A 15,337-nucleotide genomic window follows, 5' to 3' on the forward strand; every position below is an offset into this window, starting at 1 on the left:
GAAGAATGAATTCACAGCAGTACAATAGGTGACTTCATGATGATCTGAATCCTGCTGCTTTATAGCTTGAAACCACTGAGGCTCTTTCTCCTTGGCAATCTCCCTAAGCTAAATAAGTCTGCCTCCTGCCAAGGAGCTGACACTTGGTGTTGCTGAGACATCCAGGGTGTTGAGGACAAAGAAGACTAAGCTCCAAGATCAAAGCTAGAGTCAGCAGCCATTTTATAGGGCTTGACAAGGAATATTCTTTATTCCCACAAGGTTGGTTCCTAGGTTTTCTTGGGATGGTAGTTATATTAGAGGGGTCTCAGCTGCATGAAGATGCTGCAGAGAAAAGCAGCTGCAACAATCAAAAGTTTGGAGCACCTTCTGTATCAGGAAAGGTAAAAACACTTGGTGAGTTTTTCTTTGGAAATGTGACAAACAACTGAATACTGCATACGATAGATATCTATATTATTTATTTCTGTTTATACATTTCATGTGTGTTTTTTGTCATCAGATCATAATTGACTTATAGCAACCCTAATAGGGTTTCCAAGGTAAGTGCAATATTTAAGGTGTGATTTTACCAGCTCCACACCTCCAGTGAGTTTCCATGTCTAAAGAGGGATTTGAACCTCGGTCTCTTGAGTCTTAGTCCATCATTGTATCCATTACACCACACTGGGTATTTTATATATTTTCTAAAACTGTAAAATGAAAATACTGAGATGAGGGAGCTACTAAGATAATAAAAGGAGAAACTCTCATTAAATTTTCATTCTCTCTATGAAAAATAACTTGGGTACATTGATGGAAGACCCACTGTAAGTCTCCATAGAATAATAGTTGTTGTGGGTTTTTCGGTCTCTTTGGCCGCGTTCTGAAGGTTGTTCTTCCTAACGTTTCGTCAGTCTTTGTGGCCGGCATCTTCAGAGGACAGCACTCAGAGGTGAGTGACAGTACTGTCCTCTGAAGATGCTGGCCACAGAGACTGGCGAAACGTTAGGAAGAACAACCTTCAGATCACGGCCAAAGAGCCCGAAAAACCCACAACAACTATTAGATCCCGGCCGTGAAAGCCTTCGCGAATACATTGAATGTCTCCATAGTCTCTCTATGAATGGAACCTCCATCTTGTCTCTCTTAAGTCTCAACCTTTTTACCCTGAACTTATTCCAAAGCTGCCTACAGACATTGGCCAGGGGTTCTACAGCTTCCCCAGGATTAATACAGGGAAATTAAGATATAGAGCTCTGTTTCATCTATATACTGATGACTCATGGATGACTTCCCTCAGAAGTTCATATAGTTGTTTGAAAGCATGTGTGATCATTTATAATATTGTGGCATCTCATTAGCCAATGGCCACGTCGTGGAACAGACATCTCATTACCATATTTTGAGAATGCTCCTCCAGGAAGAGGGACAACTACCCTAATCCATACCAACCTTTCTCCATGCTGAGATAAGTATTTATCTGTTTTATATCCTACATTTCTCCCAGGACTAGGACTCAAAGCTACTTAATCAGGACATGATTTTTTAAAAAGCACTTACAAATAAAGCACAATGGCTGAAATCCTATTGCAGAACTCTGCAGGCATAAAGGCTGATGACGTTACCAACCATGGGTATTATCTTTAATTTAAAGTTACCCTAGATCTGAGACTCCCTAGGAATTGTTTTTGATGTGGGGAAGACTTTGGGAGCCCCAGGACAAAAGGAGGAAAGTCTTTACGGTCAGAAAATAACCACTATTGGTCCTGCTGCTGAAATACCAAGTATATTCCCATCCCTAAATCAAGGCTGACATTGGATTTGAACAGCTGTAAATAATCAGTGTGATCTATTGGTATCTGGAGTTGAGAGATCACCATTCACTTCAATGCCTTGCCTAAGAATGCCATCATAACCATCAGCTAAAGATGTGAAAATATTTCAGTTCTGATTTTTGTTGTCCTTTCCTGAATGTCACCTGTATTTATTTCTTAACCTTGTTTTGTGTTGGGTTCTGAGACTTCAGTCTATGATATTTACTTGGAAATTAATTCACAGTTTTAAGGTATTTTTCCTAATGCTCCCATTTATCTACATATTTAAGCAAGTATGCAGTTTCCCCCAATAACTAAAATGTGTCCATGCATTTAAAAAAAGAGGACATTTTACTCATTCACATTTTTAAATGTGAACATTGGTTTGTGCCCATAATTTCACTTACTGAAATGCCATACAAGTGTCATAGAAGTTAGAATTTCCTTGGCAAACTACATTTCCTTTTACAACAGGTCTTAGGGTGTGTGAAAATGGCTACTTTTCACTTTGTCGGCTCTAACGAAATTCTTTCCCATACCTGCTGCTTGCTCAATGGGCCGTGTGCATTAAGGATTCTGCAGTTTGATCTGGGGCATCTTAGCCTGAGGCTGGCAACTAGCCTGATAAACTACCAGGGATGGGTATGCTCAGACCTCAAGAGCCCTCTCCAGTCACTGAAAAGAACAGTGGCGAGTGACAGCTAACTCTTTGACTGACAAGAAATATTAGGCTTGTAAACTGGCCAGGCCTGGTACCCTAGAAATCCGGCCTTCTGTTCTGCCTTTGACAGATCAATGCAGCAGTACAATTTGCCTGAGGCAATCCAGCTTAAGCTGTTGTGTTGGTTCTATCAGTAGTCCCAGGGGGGCTGAGTTGAAGAAACATCTCCCTAGGTCCATATTTGCTGGTCTTGACACTTTATTGCTTTGCTTTGTTTGAACTTACCCTCAAATTTTTTTTTAAAGGAGGGTTTATCTTTATAACCATGTCAGACTATGAGGTATAAGCATTGGTTGGAATACATATCTAAAATTCTGAACAGTCATTAGAGGGCATCATTTATCCAATGTAATGTCGCCAATGACTCAATAGCCCAAAAGTATGGTTTCAAATGGGACTAATTGCTGTAGTGCACTACTACCCTTCCTTGAGAGGCTTGGCTTAATTGGTTATGCAGAGGTCCTGGGAATGCAGTCTGAAAGTAATTCTCCCCGGACGAACGGCATCTAGAATAGCTGAGGAAGTGACAATTTCACAAGGAAGCAAGGGCTATAAACACTGCTGTTTTTTCACAAACTGTGTGCCAGAAATATTCCCCTCACTCTTCATCACAGCAGTGTACTATGAAACTCACAACGGAAAACCAAAGGGAAAGAGGGTTGTTCTTCCAAGAGGAAATTGTGGACATAAAAGCAAGAAGACATGTTCGGAAGTCAGAAAACCCCACTTCTGTTATTGGTGCTGACATTCAAATGGAGTATAAAGTAGCTTTCGTCACTGATGCACACACAGGATTACAGGTCTCAGATTTGGGACCTATGACTCCAGCTTGGAGGTTCATTCTCACACTGTGGATCTGGAAATTTAGGGAATGGAATGCCTCCCTCCCCAAGAGAAAGCTCACAAGATTATTGGACATTTTGTTTATTTTTAAATACTACACATAATTATTACAACTCCTGCACAGAATGCTATAATTCCTAAATTGGATTCACATGGAAAGGGCAGACAGAACTTTAGGCAGCTCACAATTGTTTCAATTCCTTCAATGCCACCTTTTCTGCACAGATATCACTTGGAAATGGCAGAAGAAATGCCAACCTGCATAGGATTGTTACAATTGCTATACAGAATGGCATTTTCCCATGCCGAATTTGGCACAGGATAATGGGCAAGAAAACAAAACAACAAGAACAACCATAGAAAACAACACCGGGGTTGTGATTTCATGAGAAGGTCTAGGCAAGCCTGGAAGACTGCCAAGAATGAGACATTTTGTAACTATGTACTTCTCACACCCTAAACAGTGTTTAACTGAGGGCATGACCCGCGTGCGTCTAAGAGCATGGCAGCCAGCCAGAATGATCATGTACACCAATTATGCCATTTGGGGTTAATACGCTGCACAGATTCCCATAGGATTCTGGCTGATAAGTTCTATATTTCTTCAGAAAGGGCCCTCATTAAAAAAAACACAAATGAAAAAATCAAAACAGAACAACCCGAAACCACAACCAAACATTTTAAAACTCTTGCAAATTACATGGACCAGAAACTTAGTAATAGCTTTAAAACTTTTTTTTAGATCCTCAGGAGATTGTAGCCCTATCTAACTTTTATTTTAGTGTTTTGGGGGGATAGGAAGCATGTGAGGAAGAAAAAATTCAATCATATGGATTATCATGTCCGCTGCAATGTGAATGACTCCAAGAGAACGACAACAGTAAAAACTTTGCATGTTATTTTTATTGTTAGCTAATCAGGAAAACGTAGAAAGATCATGATTTTCAATCTGCTGCAGCCAAAACATACATATATGCCCAATTGTCTAACTCTACAGCTGAATAATTATGCTGATTTTAATTAAACTTGCTACATGAAACAGTGCAAGAAACAAAACCCAAAACAAATTAGGCTGAGAATAATACTGAAGCATAACCACAATTCATTCCTGAAATATTTTTGCCTCCAAAGGGGGAAAAGCCATTCCTGAGAAGTGTTGGTTTTGACATTAACAAAAATACTGGATGGGGGAGGGAGGTTTAAAAAAAAAAAAAGCAAAAGTCATGCGGTCATTTTGCAAGTATATTTTGATTGTTTCAGGCAGGGTTAAAAAGCCCCTGATGTAGACAAGGAGAGATATCCAACCCGACTGGATGTGACACAAGTTTATTCCAAACACCGCTGCTTTGAACTCCACAGCCATGGTCAAAACATATTCTTACGCTTCAGAGCAGCCGGTCAAATATAAGAGCATGACTTCCCGCTTACAGTTGTTTTTAGGGAAATCATCAGACTTTTCCCCAAAACATGCAACTAATAATATTTACCAGTGCCTCCCTCCTCTAGTTTTACACCTTTTGAAACAGAAATGAATGTAAAAGCCAAATAATAGTTCCTCACATTAGATTCTTATGGCTGTCTCTAGCTTGTGAAAAAAGTTCCCGTGATCAACTCATGATACACAATTTTTCCGTAAACAGGCTTCTTCACAGAATATCATATCTATATATGAAAAGGCTACTGAAAAGATAGTAGTAAATTCGGGACTTGGGCCAGCACCCTTTTTGACACCGGTAGAGTGGAAAGCTCTACTGGTTGTAACACAGGAGTCACCTGGCTGCTGTTGTGGGGGAAAAAAAGCTCCTTCATGAAGTGAAGTTCCATTATGCAACTGGTATGACTGAAGAAAATCCTGCCCCTATGTTGGTTTAATACACTTGCAAATAAAAAAAAAACATAAATTGTATAATGCAAAAGTTGAAGTGGTGCTAAATAAAGCTGAGTAAACGGCCACATGACTTGCTTTCTGCACATTGTGAGTAGGACCTAGGATATGAAGTGAGAACAGAACTAGATGATACAACTAACACAAAGCTGCCATAGAAGAGAACACTCCAGCATCTCCATTGCTCTGTTTCTAGGAATACAAAGCACATGGTGTGAAATCTGTTGAGTGTCCCTGTAAGCAGCAAAGGAGGAAGAAGGAAATGCAGAATAACCATCTCATGGCACGTTTTTTCAATTATAGGTGAGAAAGGAGGAGGGATGTGTTTGCTCTAGTGGTAACTCCTGCGCTTTCACCAAAAACTATGAGCCCAAGAAGGCTTCATATTTGAGACTAAGCAATTCTCTAAAAAAAAAATTAAAACAACAAGAAAATCCCTTTTTCCAAAAACTCCAATAAGAGGTTAATTTGAGTTAGCAAAAAGGCAATAGGCTAGGATTGCTTTTTGGGGACACTGGTGAGTAGAAAGACCGCCAATACTACTTGAGAACAGGAGAAACTTGCTGATTTCCAAGTGCTGATGAGAACGAGAGGAATTACTCTTCTTTCCCAAAATTATGTAAACTGGGCCACCTTTTGTAGCTCCTGTGTTACTTCTATGTTCCTGTATTTGTATTTTTAATTTAATAGGAGCAAATTAAAAAACTTCTGCATTTTATCAAGTAATCTCTTCTCCACCATTTACTGGTGAACACCCAAACCCTGTTCTTTTACATGTACTGTGCCTGCCCCACCATGTATCTACATTTTTTTAAGGTGGCTTTTTAAAAGGAAATTAAACTGGTGGAGAATTGGTGCATTTTGAAAATCTTAAACTACAAGCTTTTCTGGATAAACGTGCAGCTTTCTGACTCCACTGGCAAGCTGCAGATAAAAAGGGTTGCTTTTCTTAAAAGCAGCTGAGCATGCTCTGTGAGGCCCCAGGTGTGACCTTTGCTCTTCGGTGAGCAGCAATTGGACCAGGCAATCCATCATGGTGTTCTTCCTGTCAGGCCTGGTGCTTTGCTGCAGCTGTCTGTCACACTGGTGGATGGGACCTGCTTAGAGGCAATCATGTCAATCTCTATGTGACTACTCAGGCTAAAGCAGAAGGATGATTTTGACAAGTCTGGCAAAGTCAGCAGAAGGTACTGGAGGACTTTGGTTTACACATGCTTTTTCTTTTCCTTTTCAAGATATGGATGCAATTTGTTTTTCTCTCCCTCATTCTCTTTCTCTGGGTGGTGTGATGTGCCGTGATGGATGCTTTCGCACAGGCACATTTCCCCTCAGAGCTGGTCATCGCGTATAAATCGGTTGCCTTCCGAATGCTTCCCATAGTAGACATAACGGCATTTCCCTAGAACACCTGCAGCAAAAGAGAAACCAAAAGGTTAGCATTTAACATGATGTATGCAATCGTAACACAGAGCAGAGTCAGAGAAGAAGAGGGACAGGCAAAGGATTTCGTTCAATAAAAATGTGAGCTTATATACTTAACAGTTTTGGGGAAAAGACAGCATTGGCCCAGGTTGGACAGTAGAGTTTGGAAGGTGTTATTAAGGGGTGTTGTTACTTTGAAAAACAAAACAAAACACAACCTCTAACATTGTTAGAATTTTTGAGTGTAAGTTTTCTTTGTAACTCCACAATGTTATTTTAGATGGCAATTTGGGGACTCTCTCTCTCTCTCTCTCTCTCTCTCTCTGTGTGTGTGTGTGTGTGTGTGTATGTGTGTCTAAGTCTAATGGACAAGGTGCCAGGGCATATCATGTTTGTGAAACCGGGCATGTGACAAGCTACATCATTGAGATGTATCCCAGCACACTGTCCATTAGCTGCGTTCTCAGCCTCTGTGTTCATCCTGGTTTTTTCCATTGGTGGAGTGGGACAGCAAAATTTGTGCCCATTATCCTGCCCATTAATATGTCTCTACTGCTAGACACCCCTGAATGTCTATGACATCTGAATGAAAAAAATACAATATGTGAAAAGCCCAAATTGTGTGATAATATTCAGTTTCTTATATGAATCTGATTGTGCTTTTCAGATTTAATTCATGTGAGCTCTGTCCAGATGTTACTGCTATGTATAGATGACCAGCAAGACGGGCATTTCTGCCCCTCTATATAATGCCTTTGTTGTTTCATCCAAGCAGGAATGTCCACATGCAGCTTGAAATTCAGATGAAGCCCTAACCTACATTTTCATATTAGATGATTACCTAGAGCAGGGATGGATTGATCATTCTATTTCTTGTTAATAGTGACTTCAGAAATCTATTTCATCCTGGTTCTGCATTAATTTGATTTTACAAGTCACATTGACTTAAATACACAAGTCAATGTGTATTTAAATATACTCCCATTATATTAATTTTGACAGACTACAACTCCTACATGGTTTTCTCAAAGTACACATTAAAATATACTTTATTTTTGAATGTTTTTTCGTACACATTTTGGTTTTCATTTTTAAACTCTGAATGTCACCACAATGCACATCAGCCCAAGAGGTACAGGTTTGCTTGTTTCACTTTGAAATTAAGACTAAGAGAAATTTTTGAGCATCCCTAATCTAGAGAGACATTTATAATTAAAGAATGAACATAAAATGGCAGCCACATAGCAAATATATACTTGTAACTGCAGCCAAGAATTTCCTATTGTCAGGCCTAGGGCATTTTTGCCTTCCATAGCCAGAAGTAAACAATGGTGGATCATTTCTGTTGCTTCCAAATGGCAGCCATTTTAGGGATGTTTGAGTTCAGTTCTTTGCTAATTACAAAATGATCTGACCCAATCCACACCCCCGTATATGTGTGTGTGTATCAGATCTTAGTCATCTATCAGTTTTGGTATTTTCCAAATATTGTACCACATTTCTAAAGCTAGCAAAGGTAACAATGTGCTGCCTAGATAAATGGGAGCAAGCCTCACTAAACTTTTTGATGCTTTCTTTCAAGTAAGCATGTGTAGGTTTGCAATCAAAATAAAATTTTTAAATACTTGTGTGTTTGTTTTATTATTATACGGTCATAGGCCCAAAAATACAAAGATAAAAACATTATATAAGATATACAGAATAAGTTGTTAGAACATATCAGCAGTATAAAACTTGAGTCGTGTGGTTGTCTTAATATAACATTTTACGAATTCTTAAAACTGAGAATAAAAACTTAGCCACCGACGGAGTTATTAATTGGTTCTCTCCGGACAGCAGAAACTTCAGGTAGTCTGTGGGAGGTATACTAGTACATTTACACATTATTGGGTAGAGGTAACAGATACATTCAGACCTACAGTACATAAGCTACATTCTAAAATGGTGTGTGCCAAGGACTCGACTGTTTGTTCCCCACAGGGACATATTTTTAAATACACATTTTGAATGTTTGTGGCTTGGATCTAGAACTTAGAGCAGACCCACTGAAATCACGACTAACTTTATTCTTGTTGGTTTCAGTGGGTCTGCTCTGTATGATTAAATCTGAATTATGTTTAGAAATGAACATTGTGATAAAAATGCATTTAGAAGTGCATTTTGAGAGAAAATAAATTTAAATTCAATTTAAATTCTAAATGTTCAATGCAGATTTATTGTAACACACAGAATAATGCAAAATGGGACAATGTGGACTTTTGGTTGAGCAGGGGAAATGTGGCACTGAACAGAAACAGAGTGATTTGCCCATGTCTTTGCCATTTTTAAAGAAATCAACCTGCATGGAAAACTGGACATTTATCTTCTAGAACATCATTTCCCTTGAACACGGTTAACATCATTGCCTTTTCTCATAGAGCTGGATGGGTCTGTTGGTTTTAAGTATCGAAATATAAAGCCCTCAAAGTGTGCATTTTATTAGCCTTCGTTGTTTTCCTGATTAACAGCATTCCGCAGGCTCCTTGGGCAGAGAGCATTGATAAAAGCCCTCTGTGAGGGCAGCCATGTTGCTCAGCATTTGGGACTGAGGACTCTTTATGGAAATCCTGGTGAGAGAGTGCTCTTTGATGAATGCCGGAGACCGCAGCTAGGTGTCAGCGCTTAGAAAACGAGGCAAGGACATGAGGTATTAATATTGTCAATGATCTCTTGACAGGAAAACAGATACTGCATTCACCATCAGATTTTAAATAGACATCAAGTGCGTTAATGACAAAAGGGCAGGCTTCAAACAAAGGGGGCTATCTGGCAGTGTGCTGAGCGAGTCTTTGGCCTAGCAATAACCTGATCTGAAAAGACACTGTCACGGCTACAGACAGGCCTGGAATTGTGTGCGGTGACAGAAAACAGAGATGCTGACAGAGATACCGGTGCCATATTATGCCACGTATATTCTAACACTGTCTCCAGCCCTAACGAAACCTGACATCCTTTCCTATCACTTATAGTATTCTCCGTGGTTCCTGCAGAAGATTTCTCCCCAGACATCATTACAAACTCTACGGTAGTTTTAAAGTTCCTGGCAGGCCTGTTCTGTCATGGAGGTTGGGTCCTAGAGGCCTAAGGATAACCTCAGTCAATCTAAATTTGGAGATTGCTGCAGAAGTGCTCTCATTTTCACTGAGATCTCAGCTACTTGAGGTGATCTGAACGCTAAAGTGTGAGGAGCTGTCACCTTGAATAAAATCCTTAAAGTAAAGGCGCTCAGTTCCTGGGATGTTCAGCAAAGATGTCGGACAGTCTGGCAGCAAGAAATGAAATCCAGCTGCTGCTGCTCGCCTGGGGATAAAGGTGCTTGGTCTTGTGACAGTTAGTCAGCTGATATTTTATTTTTGAACTCCTGCAGTCTACAATTGTTTAAATTAACGAAGTGTTGTCTCCACCGAGAGTCCCCACCAAGGCACACAGCTGTGATTCGATTGCCGGGTGGATTGTATACTCACTTCTGCTCAGAGGATCCTTATAAAAGCACAGTTGAAAATGGTGCTATGAGACTTTTGTTTTTATCATGAAGGTTATTTGTAAAACAACAGGCTTCCTTCTAATTTAAATGAGGTGACAATGACACGTGCACACACACACACACAGACAGACACACAGAGACACACAGACACACAGAGCGAGTCTTTCTGATACCACCCCCACCCCCTAGCAGCTGCAGAAAACTGTGAAAATTATAGGGGATTGTATGTTACAGTAAGAGCATTTGATGATCAGATACACCATGCTTGGAGTTAGAAAGCCAACTGGTTCTGAGTCTGTAGGAGATGCAGTTTCCCCAACTCTATCCTGCTGTGTGTATCCACGATTTGTTCTTTTCACTGCATCTTCAGAAAATGTGAAACAAGAAAATGAAATCACGACATTTAATGACATATGTGGCATTTTTAATTAAAATATCCAGCCCTGTTCGTAATAAGGTAAGTATGCTCCCAATACATCAAGAGTTTTCAGCTCTTTTCAGAAGAAACTCCCTGTTCGGGCTCTTGAAAAATGACAACATGAGGTCTCTTGAGGCATCATCTTCCCCCAAATGAGGCTCCTAATTTTTCTTAAGTAGCCGCTTCCCCCATCACCATAAGCTGTTAAAACTATAATTATGAAAAAATTGCATTGGGAAGATTCATTTTTAAATACACTCTTTATCTTTTAAATGTTTTCCCTCTGCGGAACGGATGTTCTAATTATACTGGGTAAGAAACAATCCTGCAATCGTTCGCATGCACCGAGAGATCTGTCTCACTTGAACACTGCATTGCAATGTGTCAGCACAACAGACCTTTCAGAGCCACTGTGCGTTTGTAGGGGGCAATTATCTTCATAAATAAATACATGCCTACTAAAGCATGGTTAATATGTATATGTATATTTGCCTTTTTAGAAAAACCTGGGCGGGTGTTGCTCAGACCTCTGAGATAGTTAGACAATATAAGTTTTTTAGTAGAAAATAGTTGTTGTGTCCCCCCCCCCCCGCCGCCGCCCCGTGAAGTGTGATGATAACAGTCAATTTTCTTTCAAATCAGTATTTAAACCTACAGCATTTTTCTGGTGCCGTTTTCTATACCAGTGTCAACAACGTTCTTTCAAGCAAAGAAGTTGTTATGCCTTGAAGCAAACACATCAACAATATTAAATATGGATGAAACAGGTGCACGAGCAGGATTGCTCTGTGGTCACAAAGATCACTCTTGGTTAAAATTGCAGGCTCCTGGATGCTCCTGTGTCAGCTGTACTTTTTACCAGTTTCAGCTACTTTGCCTGCTTTGTAAGAAGATATGCAGAGAACTGACTACAGTCATCCATGCCCCACTAAGGATTGCTTTAAAGACTGAAAGAATTGGACATGTTTAGGCTTGAGTAAAGAAGACTGAGGGAGATGTGATAGCACTTTTCAAATACTTGAAAGCTAGCCATACAGAGGAGGGGCAGGATCTGTTCTCAGTCATCTCAGAGTGCAGGACACATAAAAATGGGCTCAAGCTATAGGAAGCCAGATTTAGGCTGAATATCAGGAAAAACGTCCTGTTAGAGCAGTACAACAGTAGAGCCAATTGCCTCAGGAGGTGGCAAGCTTGAGGCATTCAAGAGAACATTAGACAACTGTTTGTCAGATCTGCTTTGATCTGGAATCCTGGATTGTGCAGAGGATTGACCCTTCCGGCTCAATTATTCTATGATCAGACAGAGCTGTCTGTGTTGCTTTTCTTACTTAAAAGTAAATGCAAAGAGTTAATTCTATATGGCAAGAATGTTTATTTCTGCTGTATTATTGGATATAACAGTTTTTTAAAAAAATATACTTGACAGTGTAGTTCCAAAGGAAATTTAGTTTTCAACTTGAAAATCCTACATGGTGTGAGTAGAGATAATTTTAAGTGTATCTTCGCCTACATGATCCTTCTTCTCCATATTGATACCTATAGAAATAGCAATGTTATTTTTTTCTCTCTTTTCTTTCTTTTTAAGCAGGAAATTCACTTTCTTTGCCCCACATTTTTAAATGCAAAACAATTAAATATTGTGTAAGCTGCACAGAGAGCTGGGGAGAGAGCAAAAGAACAAGTAAAAAGTGGCTAAAATCCTAATAGTATAAATTGCACTAAAGCAGGTCCTCTGAATCAGTGGGGATTTGATAAGTCAACTCCTCTGTAAATTCTGTGATTCAATAGGCTTACTCTAGTTGTGACTTACTTTAATAATAAGTTGCAGATAGAATTGGCCTATTTCGCTCAGTAGAACTTAGAGAAGAGTTAACTCATCAAATCCCCACTGATTCGATGGGCTTAGCTGAGTGCAACATCCTAGATGAAGAAACGGGATTTCAGCCATTGTATCCTTTGACTGCTAAGAAACTTAGCAACACTCAGAGGAAAAGAACAGTTTTCAAAGAGCTTGAAGGAGAGAGCTGTTACTTTGTGGGATATTGCCAAAAGCATAGCCCCCATTTGCCATTGGGGGGGGGAAGCCCACAGGATTGATATTCATGGCATTACATAGGGAGCAATCCTATGGGTGCACCTATATGTCATTCATGCTTCTGTATGGCTCCTGGCAGCAAGACAAGAATAATGGTGGTAGTGATTTTCAGCTCTTCCCAACCATGTTGGCCTTTTTCTGTCTTTTGACAATACTTGCTTCTGCTATTTAACAAGAGAAATGAGTTAGGCATGCTCTGAGGTGCCTCTATGATTCTCTTTGTTTAAGAGGTGGTTAGGACTTTGGATCAATGTGCTCTATGTCCTTGCCACTGCACCTTTATTCCCTCTTTTATGACATTAGATGTTTCTGCCAACCTGATATGGAAGCCATAGTGGAAAGCTTTGGAGGGCTTAAAGAGGAGGATTGCCAATGAGCAGGTGAGTGGGTGACTGAATAGCCTGCTCTGAGACCAGAACATCATCAGTGACCTCAGAGAGAGATTTCTAATGCATCCAGTGATCCTGGAGTCATACGACTACAGCCTCATCTTGAAACAGAACAGAATAGAACTCTTTTGAAATAGTATTTCCAGATAAAATGTAGCTGAGGTTTCAATGAGTTAAATTGAATGCTATTCTGCTGTGTTTGGGCTCTTGTATGTCTGTTTGTTTTTGGGGTACTACTTTCTTATGCATGATGTTATTTTTACATCTAAATAATAACAATAGTAGAATATCCAGGCAGCAGTCATGGGTAAAGATAAATTCAAGACACATGAGGCAGTTTCACAGTGTCTATATAGCTGTATAAATAAATGTGGTTTTCTACTTTGGGCAAGCTCTGGAAAAAGCAGACTCTGCCGGAGTGCTACAGGTTTGCCCTATCCATTCTGCATACAGAAATTTTACATGTGGGGTTTTCAAAGTGGTAGTCATGTTAGTCTGCAAAAGCATTGCAGATGAGAAAGAAAACCGAACAAAAGCAAAACTTAAAAAGGCAAAAACCTTAAAGACTAATTGCTATATTTTGTGAGCTTTCATTGACCAAGTCCACTTCCTCATACATAAGAGTAACACTACATAGCAAATATTAATATATTTTTACATGCCCCCAAAATGAAGAAACAGAGTTGGTTAGTAGACACAAGTTGCAAATTTTGAGAGTCAGTGTGGCACTTCACAACTAGTAATGGCTTAAGATTCTTGTTTGATACTCAGTTCTTTTTCTAAGTTTTGTTCTTTAAAGCTTGGTCCTTAAAGGTGGTTGTATTTAGGAAGAAACTTGGGTTATAGAATATCACAGCAGATAACAACATAATTATTGTACTATTTTATCTTTGGTAATGGCTTTAGAACCCTTGACTAATATTTAATCTGTTGAGATGGGTCTCAAGCATATGAATGCCTACTGGGTCATGTGCGGATGTTAGCCCACATTCATTCCCTACAATCCTTCAAGCAGCTTTGCAAACTTTGTTTTAAAAAACCCTGTCTGATTTATTTCCTAAGGTGAATGTTTTTATGAATAAATATTTCAAGATGGATATAATACTTAAAAAACAAAACAAAATACAGATGGACCCCTTTTGTGATATGAATGAGGGCAGATAATGTTCAATTTCAGGCACAATGATTTTTCTTTTCCACTAAGGATACCAAGTCAAAAAGTACATTTCAGCCTAAAGTAAACAATATATCCTGTCCATCCGAAAGCATGGATCTCAAGGCAAATGGTTGGTAAGGACAGTGAGAAGGACACCCACCAGCATGGTTGTCAGGAAGACAGGGAAGGAGGGGAGAGGGGGTGAGGTGAAATTGGTGTCAGCAAAGAACACATGCTGGATAAAATCTGCAAAAAAAGGCAAGAGGAAGTGAAACATGTGAAGTTTCCAATTCAGGCCAAGAAGAAGCTGCAGTAATGTTCAGTATATACTAGCAGTCTGTATGATTAAAGGCAGTCTGGTGTAAAAGCACTTCAGAGTTCCCACTGCAGCTGTGGATAAAATGCAAGGGTTGTTTTTTTTTTCTAAAAAGAGGAAATGGTGGGTGTAGGAGGCAAAGATACACTGCGTGCTTATTTTTAAATAACTCAAATCTCCCCATAATCTGTGACTGGGGAAAAATTGAGGCCTTTGTCCAAGTCTTTGGGAATAAACAGACAAGACGGTATTTAATAATAAACCATATTGTGCTGAGGTTACATTATGTCACCATGATCTAGTCAGGCCACAAACTACGGGTCACTTTATATGACCCAGGCTGTGATACAGTTTAAAGCCCTATAACACATTAAGGAGCTGAGCCATTAGGTTGACAGATTAAAAAAAGATCTCAGAGCTAATGTTTCCATTATGCATATCCTGCCAGTGGAACAAACAACACTCTGTTCCTTAGATGTCATCCTTCATTTGTAAGAAAAGAGAGGGTGAGAAAGAATCTCTTCCTCTCTGAATGACAGTGACATGATGACCTTTGATCTAGGCATATGCTATCTACAGCTCCACTACCTCTAGTGAAAATGGGCCCATTTAGGGAATATTACTTTAAATCATTTAAGTAGTTCTGACCCTGTGGGTGTGAATAGTTTAGAGACTGCAGAAACACATGTGCACACTGGTGTGTAAGAATAAGAATTGCAATGCAGGAAACTTTAATTTGTCATATGAAGATGAGAAATCAGCATGAGCCTCTA

At 39.5% G+C, this 15,337-nt stretch overlaps 1 protein-coding gene across 1 annotated transcript in view; it reads right to left on the reverse strand.

Moving 5' to 3' along the window:
- Positions 1–4,245: 4,245 nt before the first annotated feature.
- The window catches only part of LRMDA (leucine rich melanocyte differentiation associated), a 1,005,591-nt gene continuing 994,499 nt past the window's right edge, over positions 4,246–15,337 (reverse strand). The window contains exon 7 of the mRNA XM_072995005.2: positions 4,246–6,653. Coding sequence (XP_072851106.1) covers positions 6,574–6,653 — 80 coding nt within the window. The 3' untranslated portion in view covers positions 4,246–6,573. The remainder of the gene's footprint in view (positions 6,654–15,337) is intronic.

The sequence above is a fragment of the Pogona vitticeps genome, chromosome 3 (assembly GCF_051106095.1).
Source record: "Pogona vitticeps strain Pit_001003342236 chromosome 3, PviZW2.1, whole genome shotgun sequence".
Taxonomy (NCBI): domain Eukaryota; kingdom Metazoa; phylum Chordata; class Lepidosauria; order Squamata; family Agamidae; genus Pogona; species Pogona vitticeps.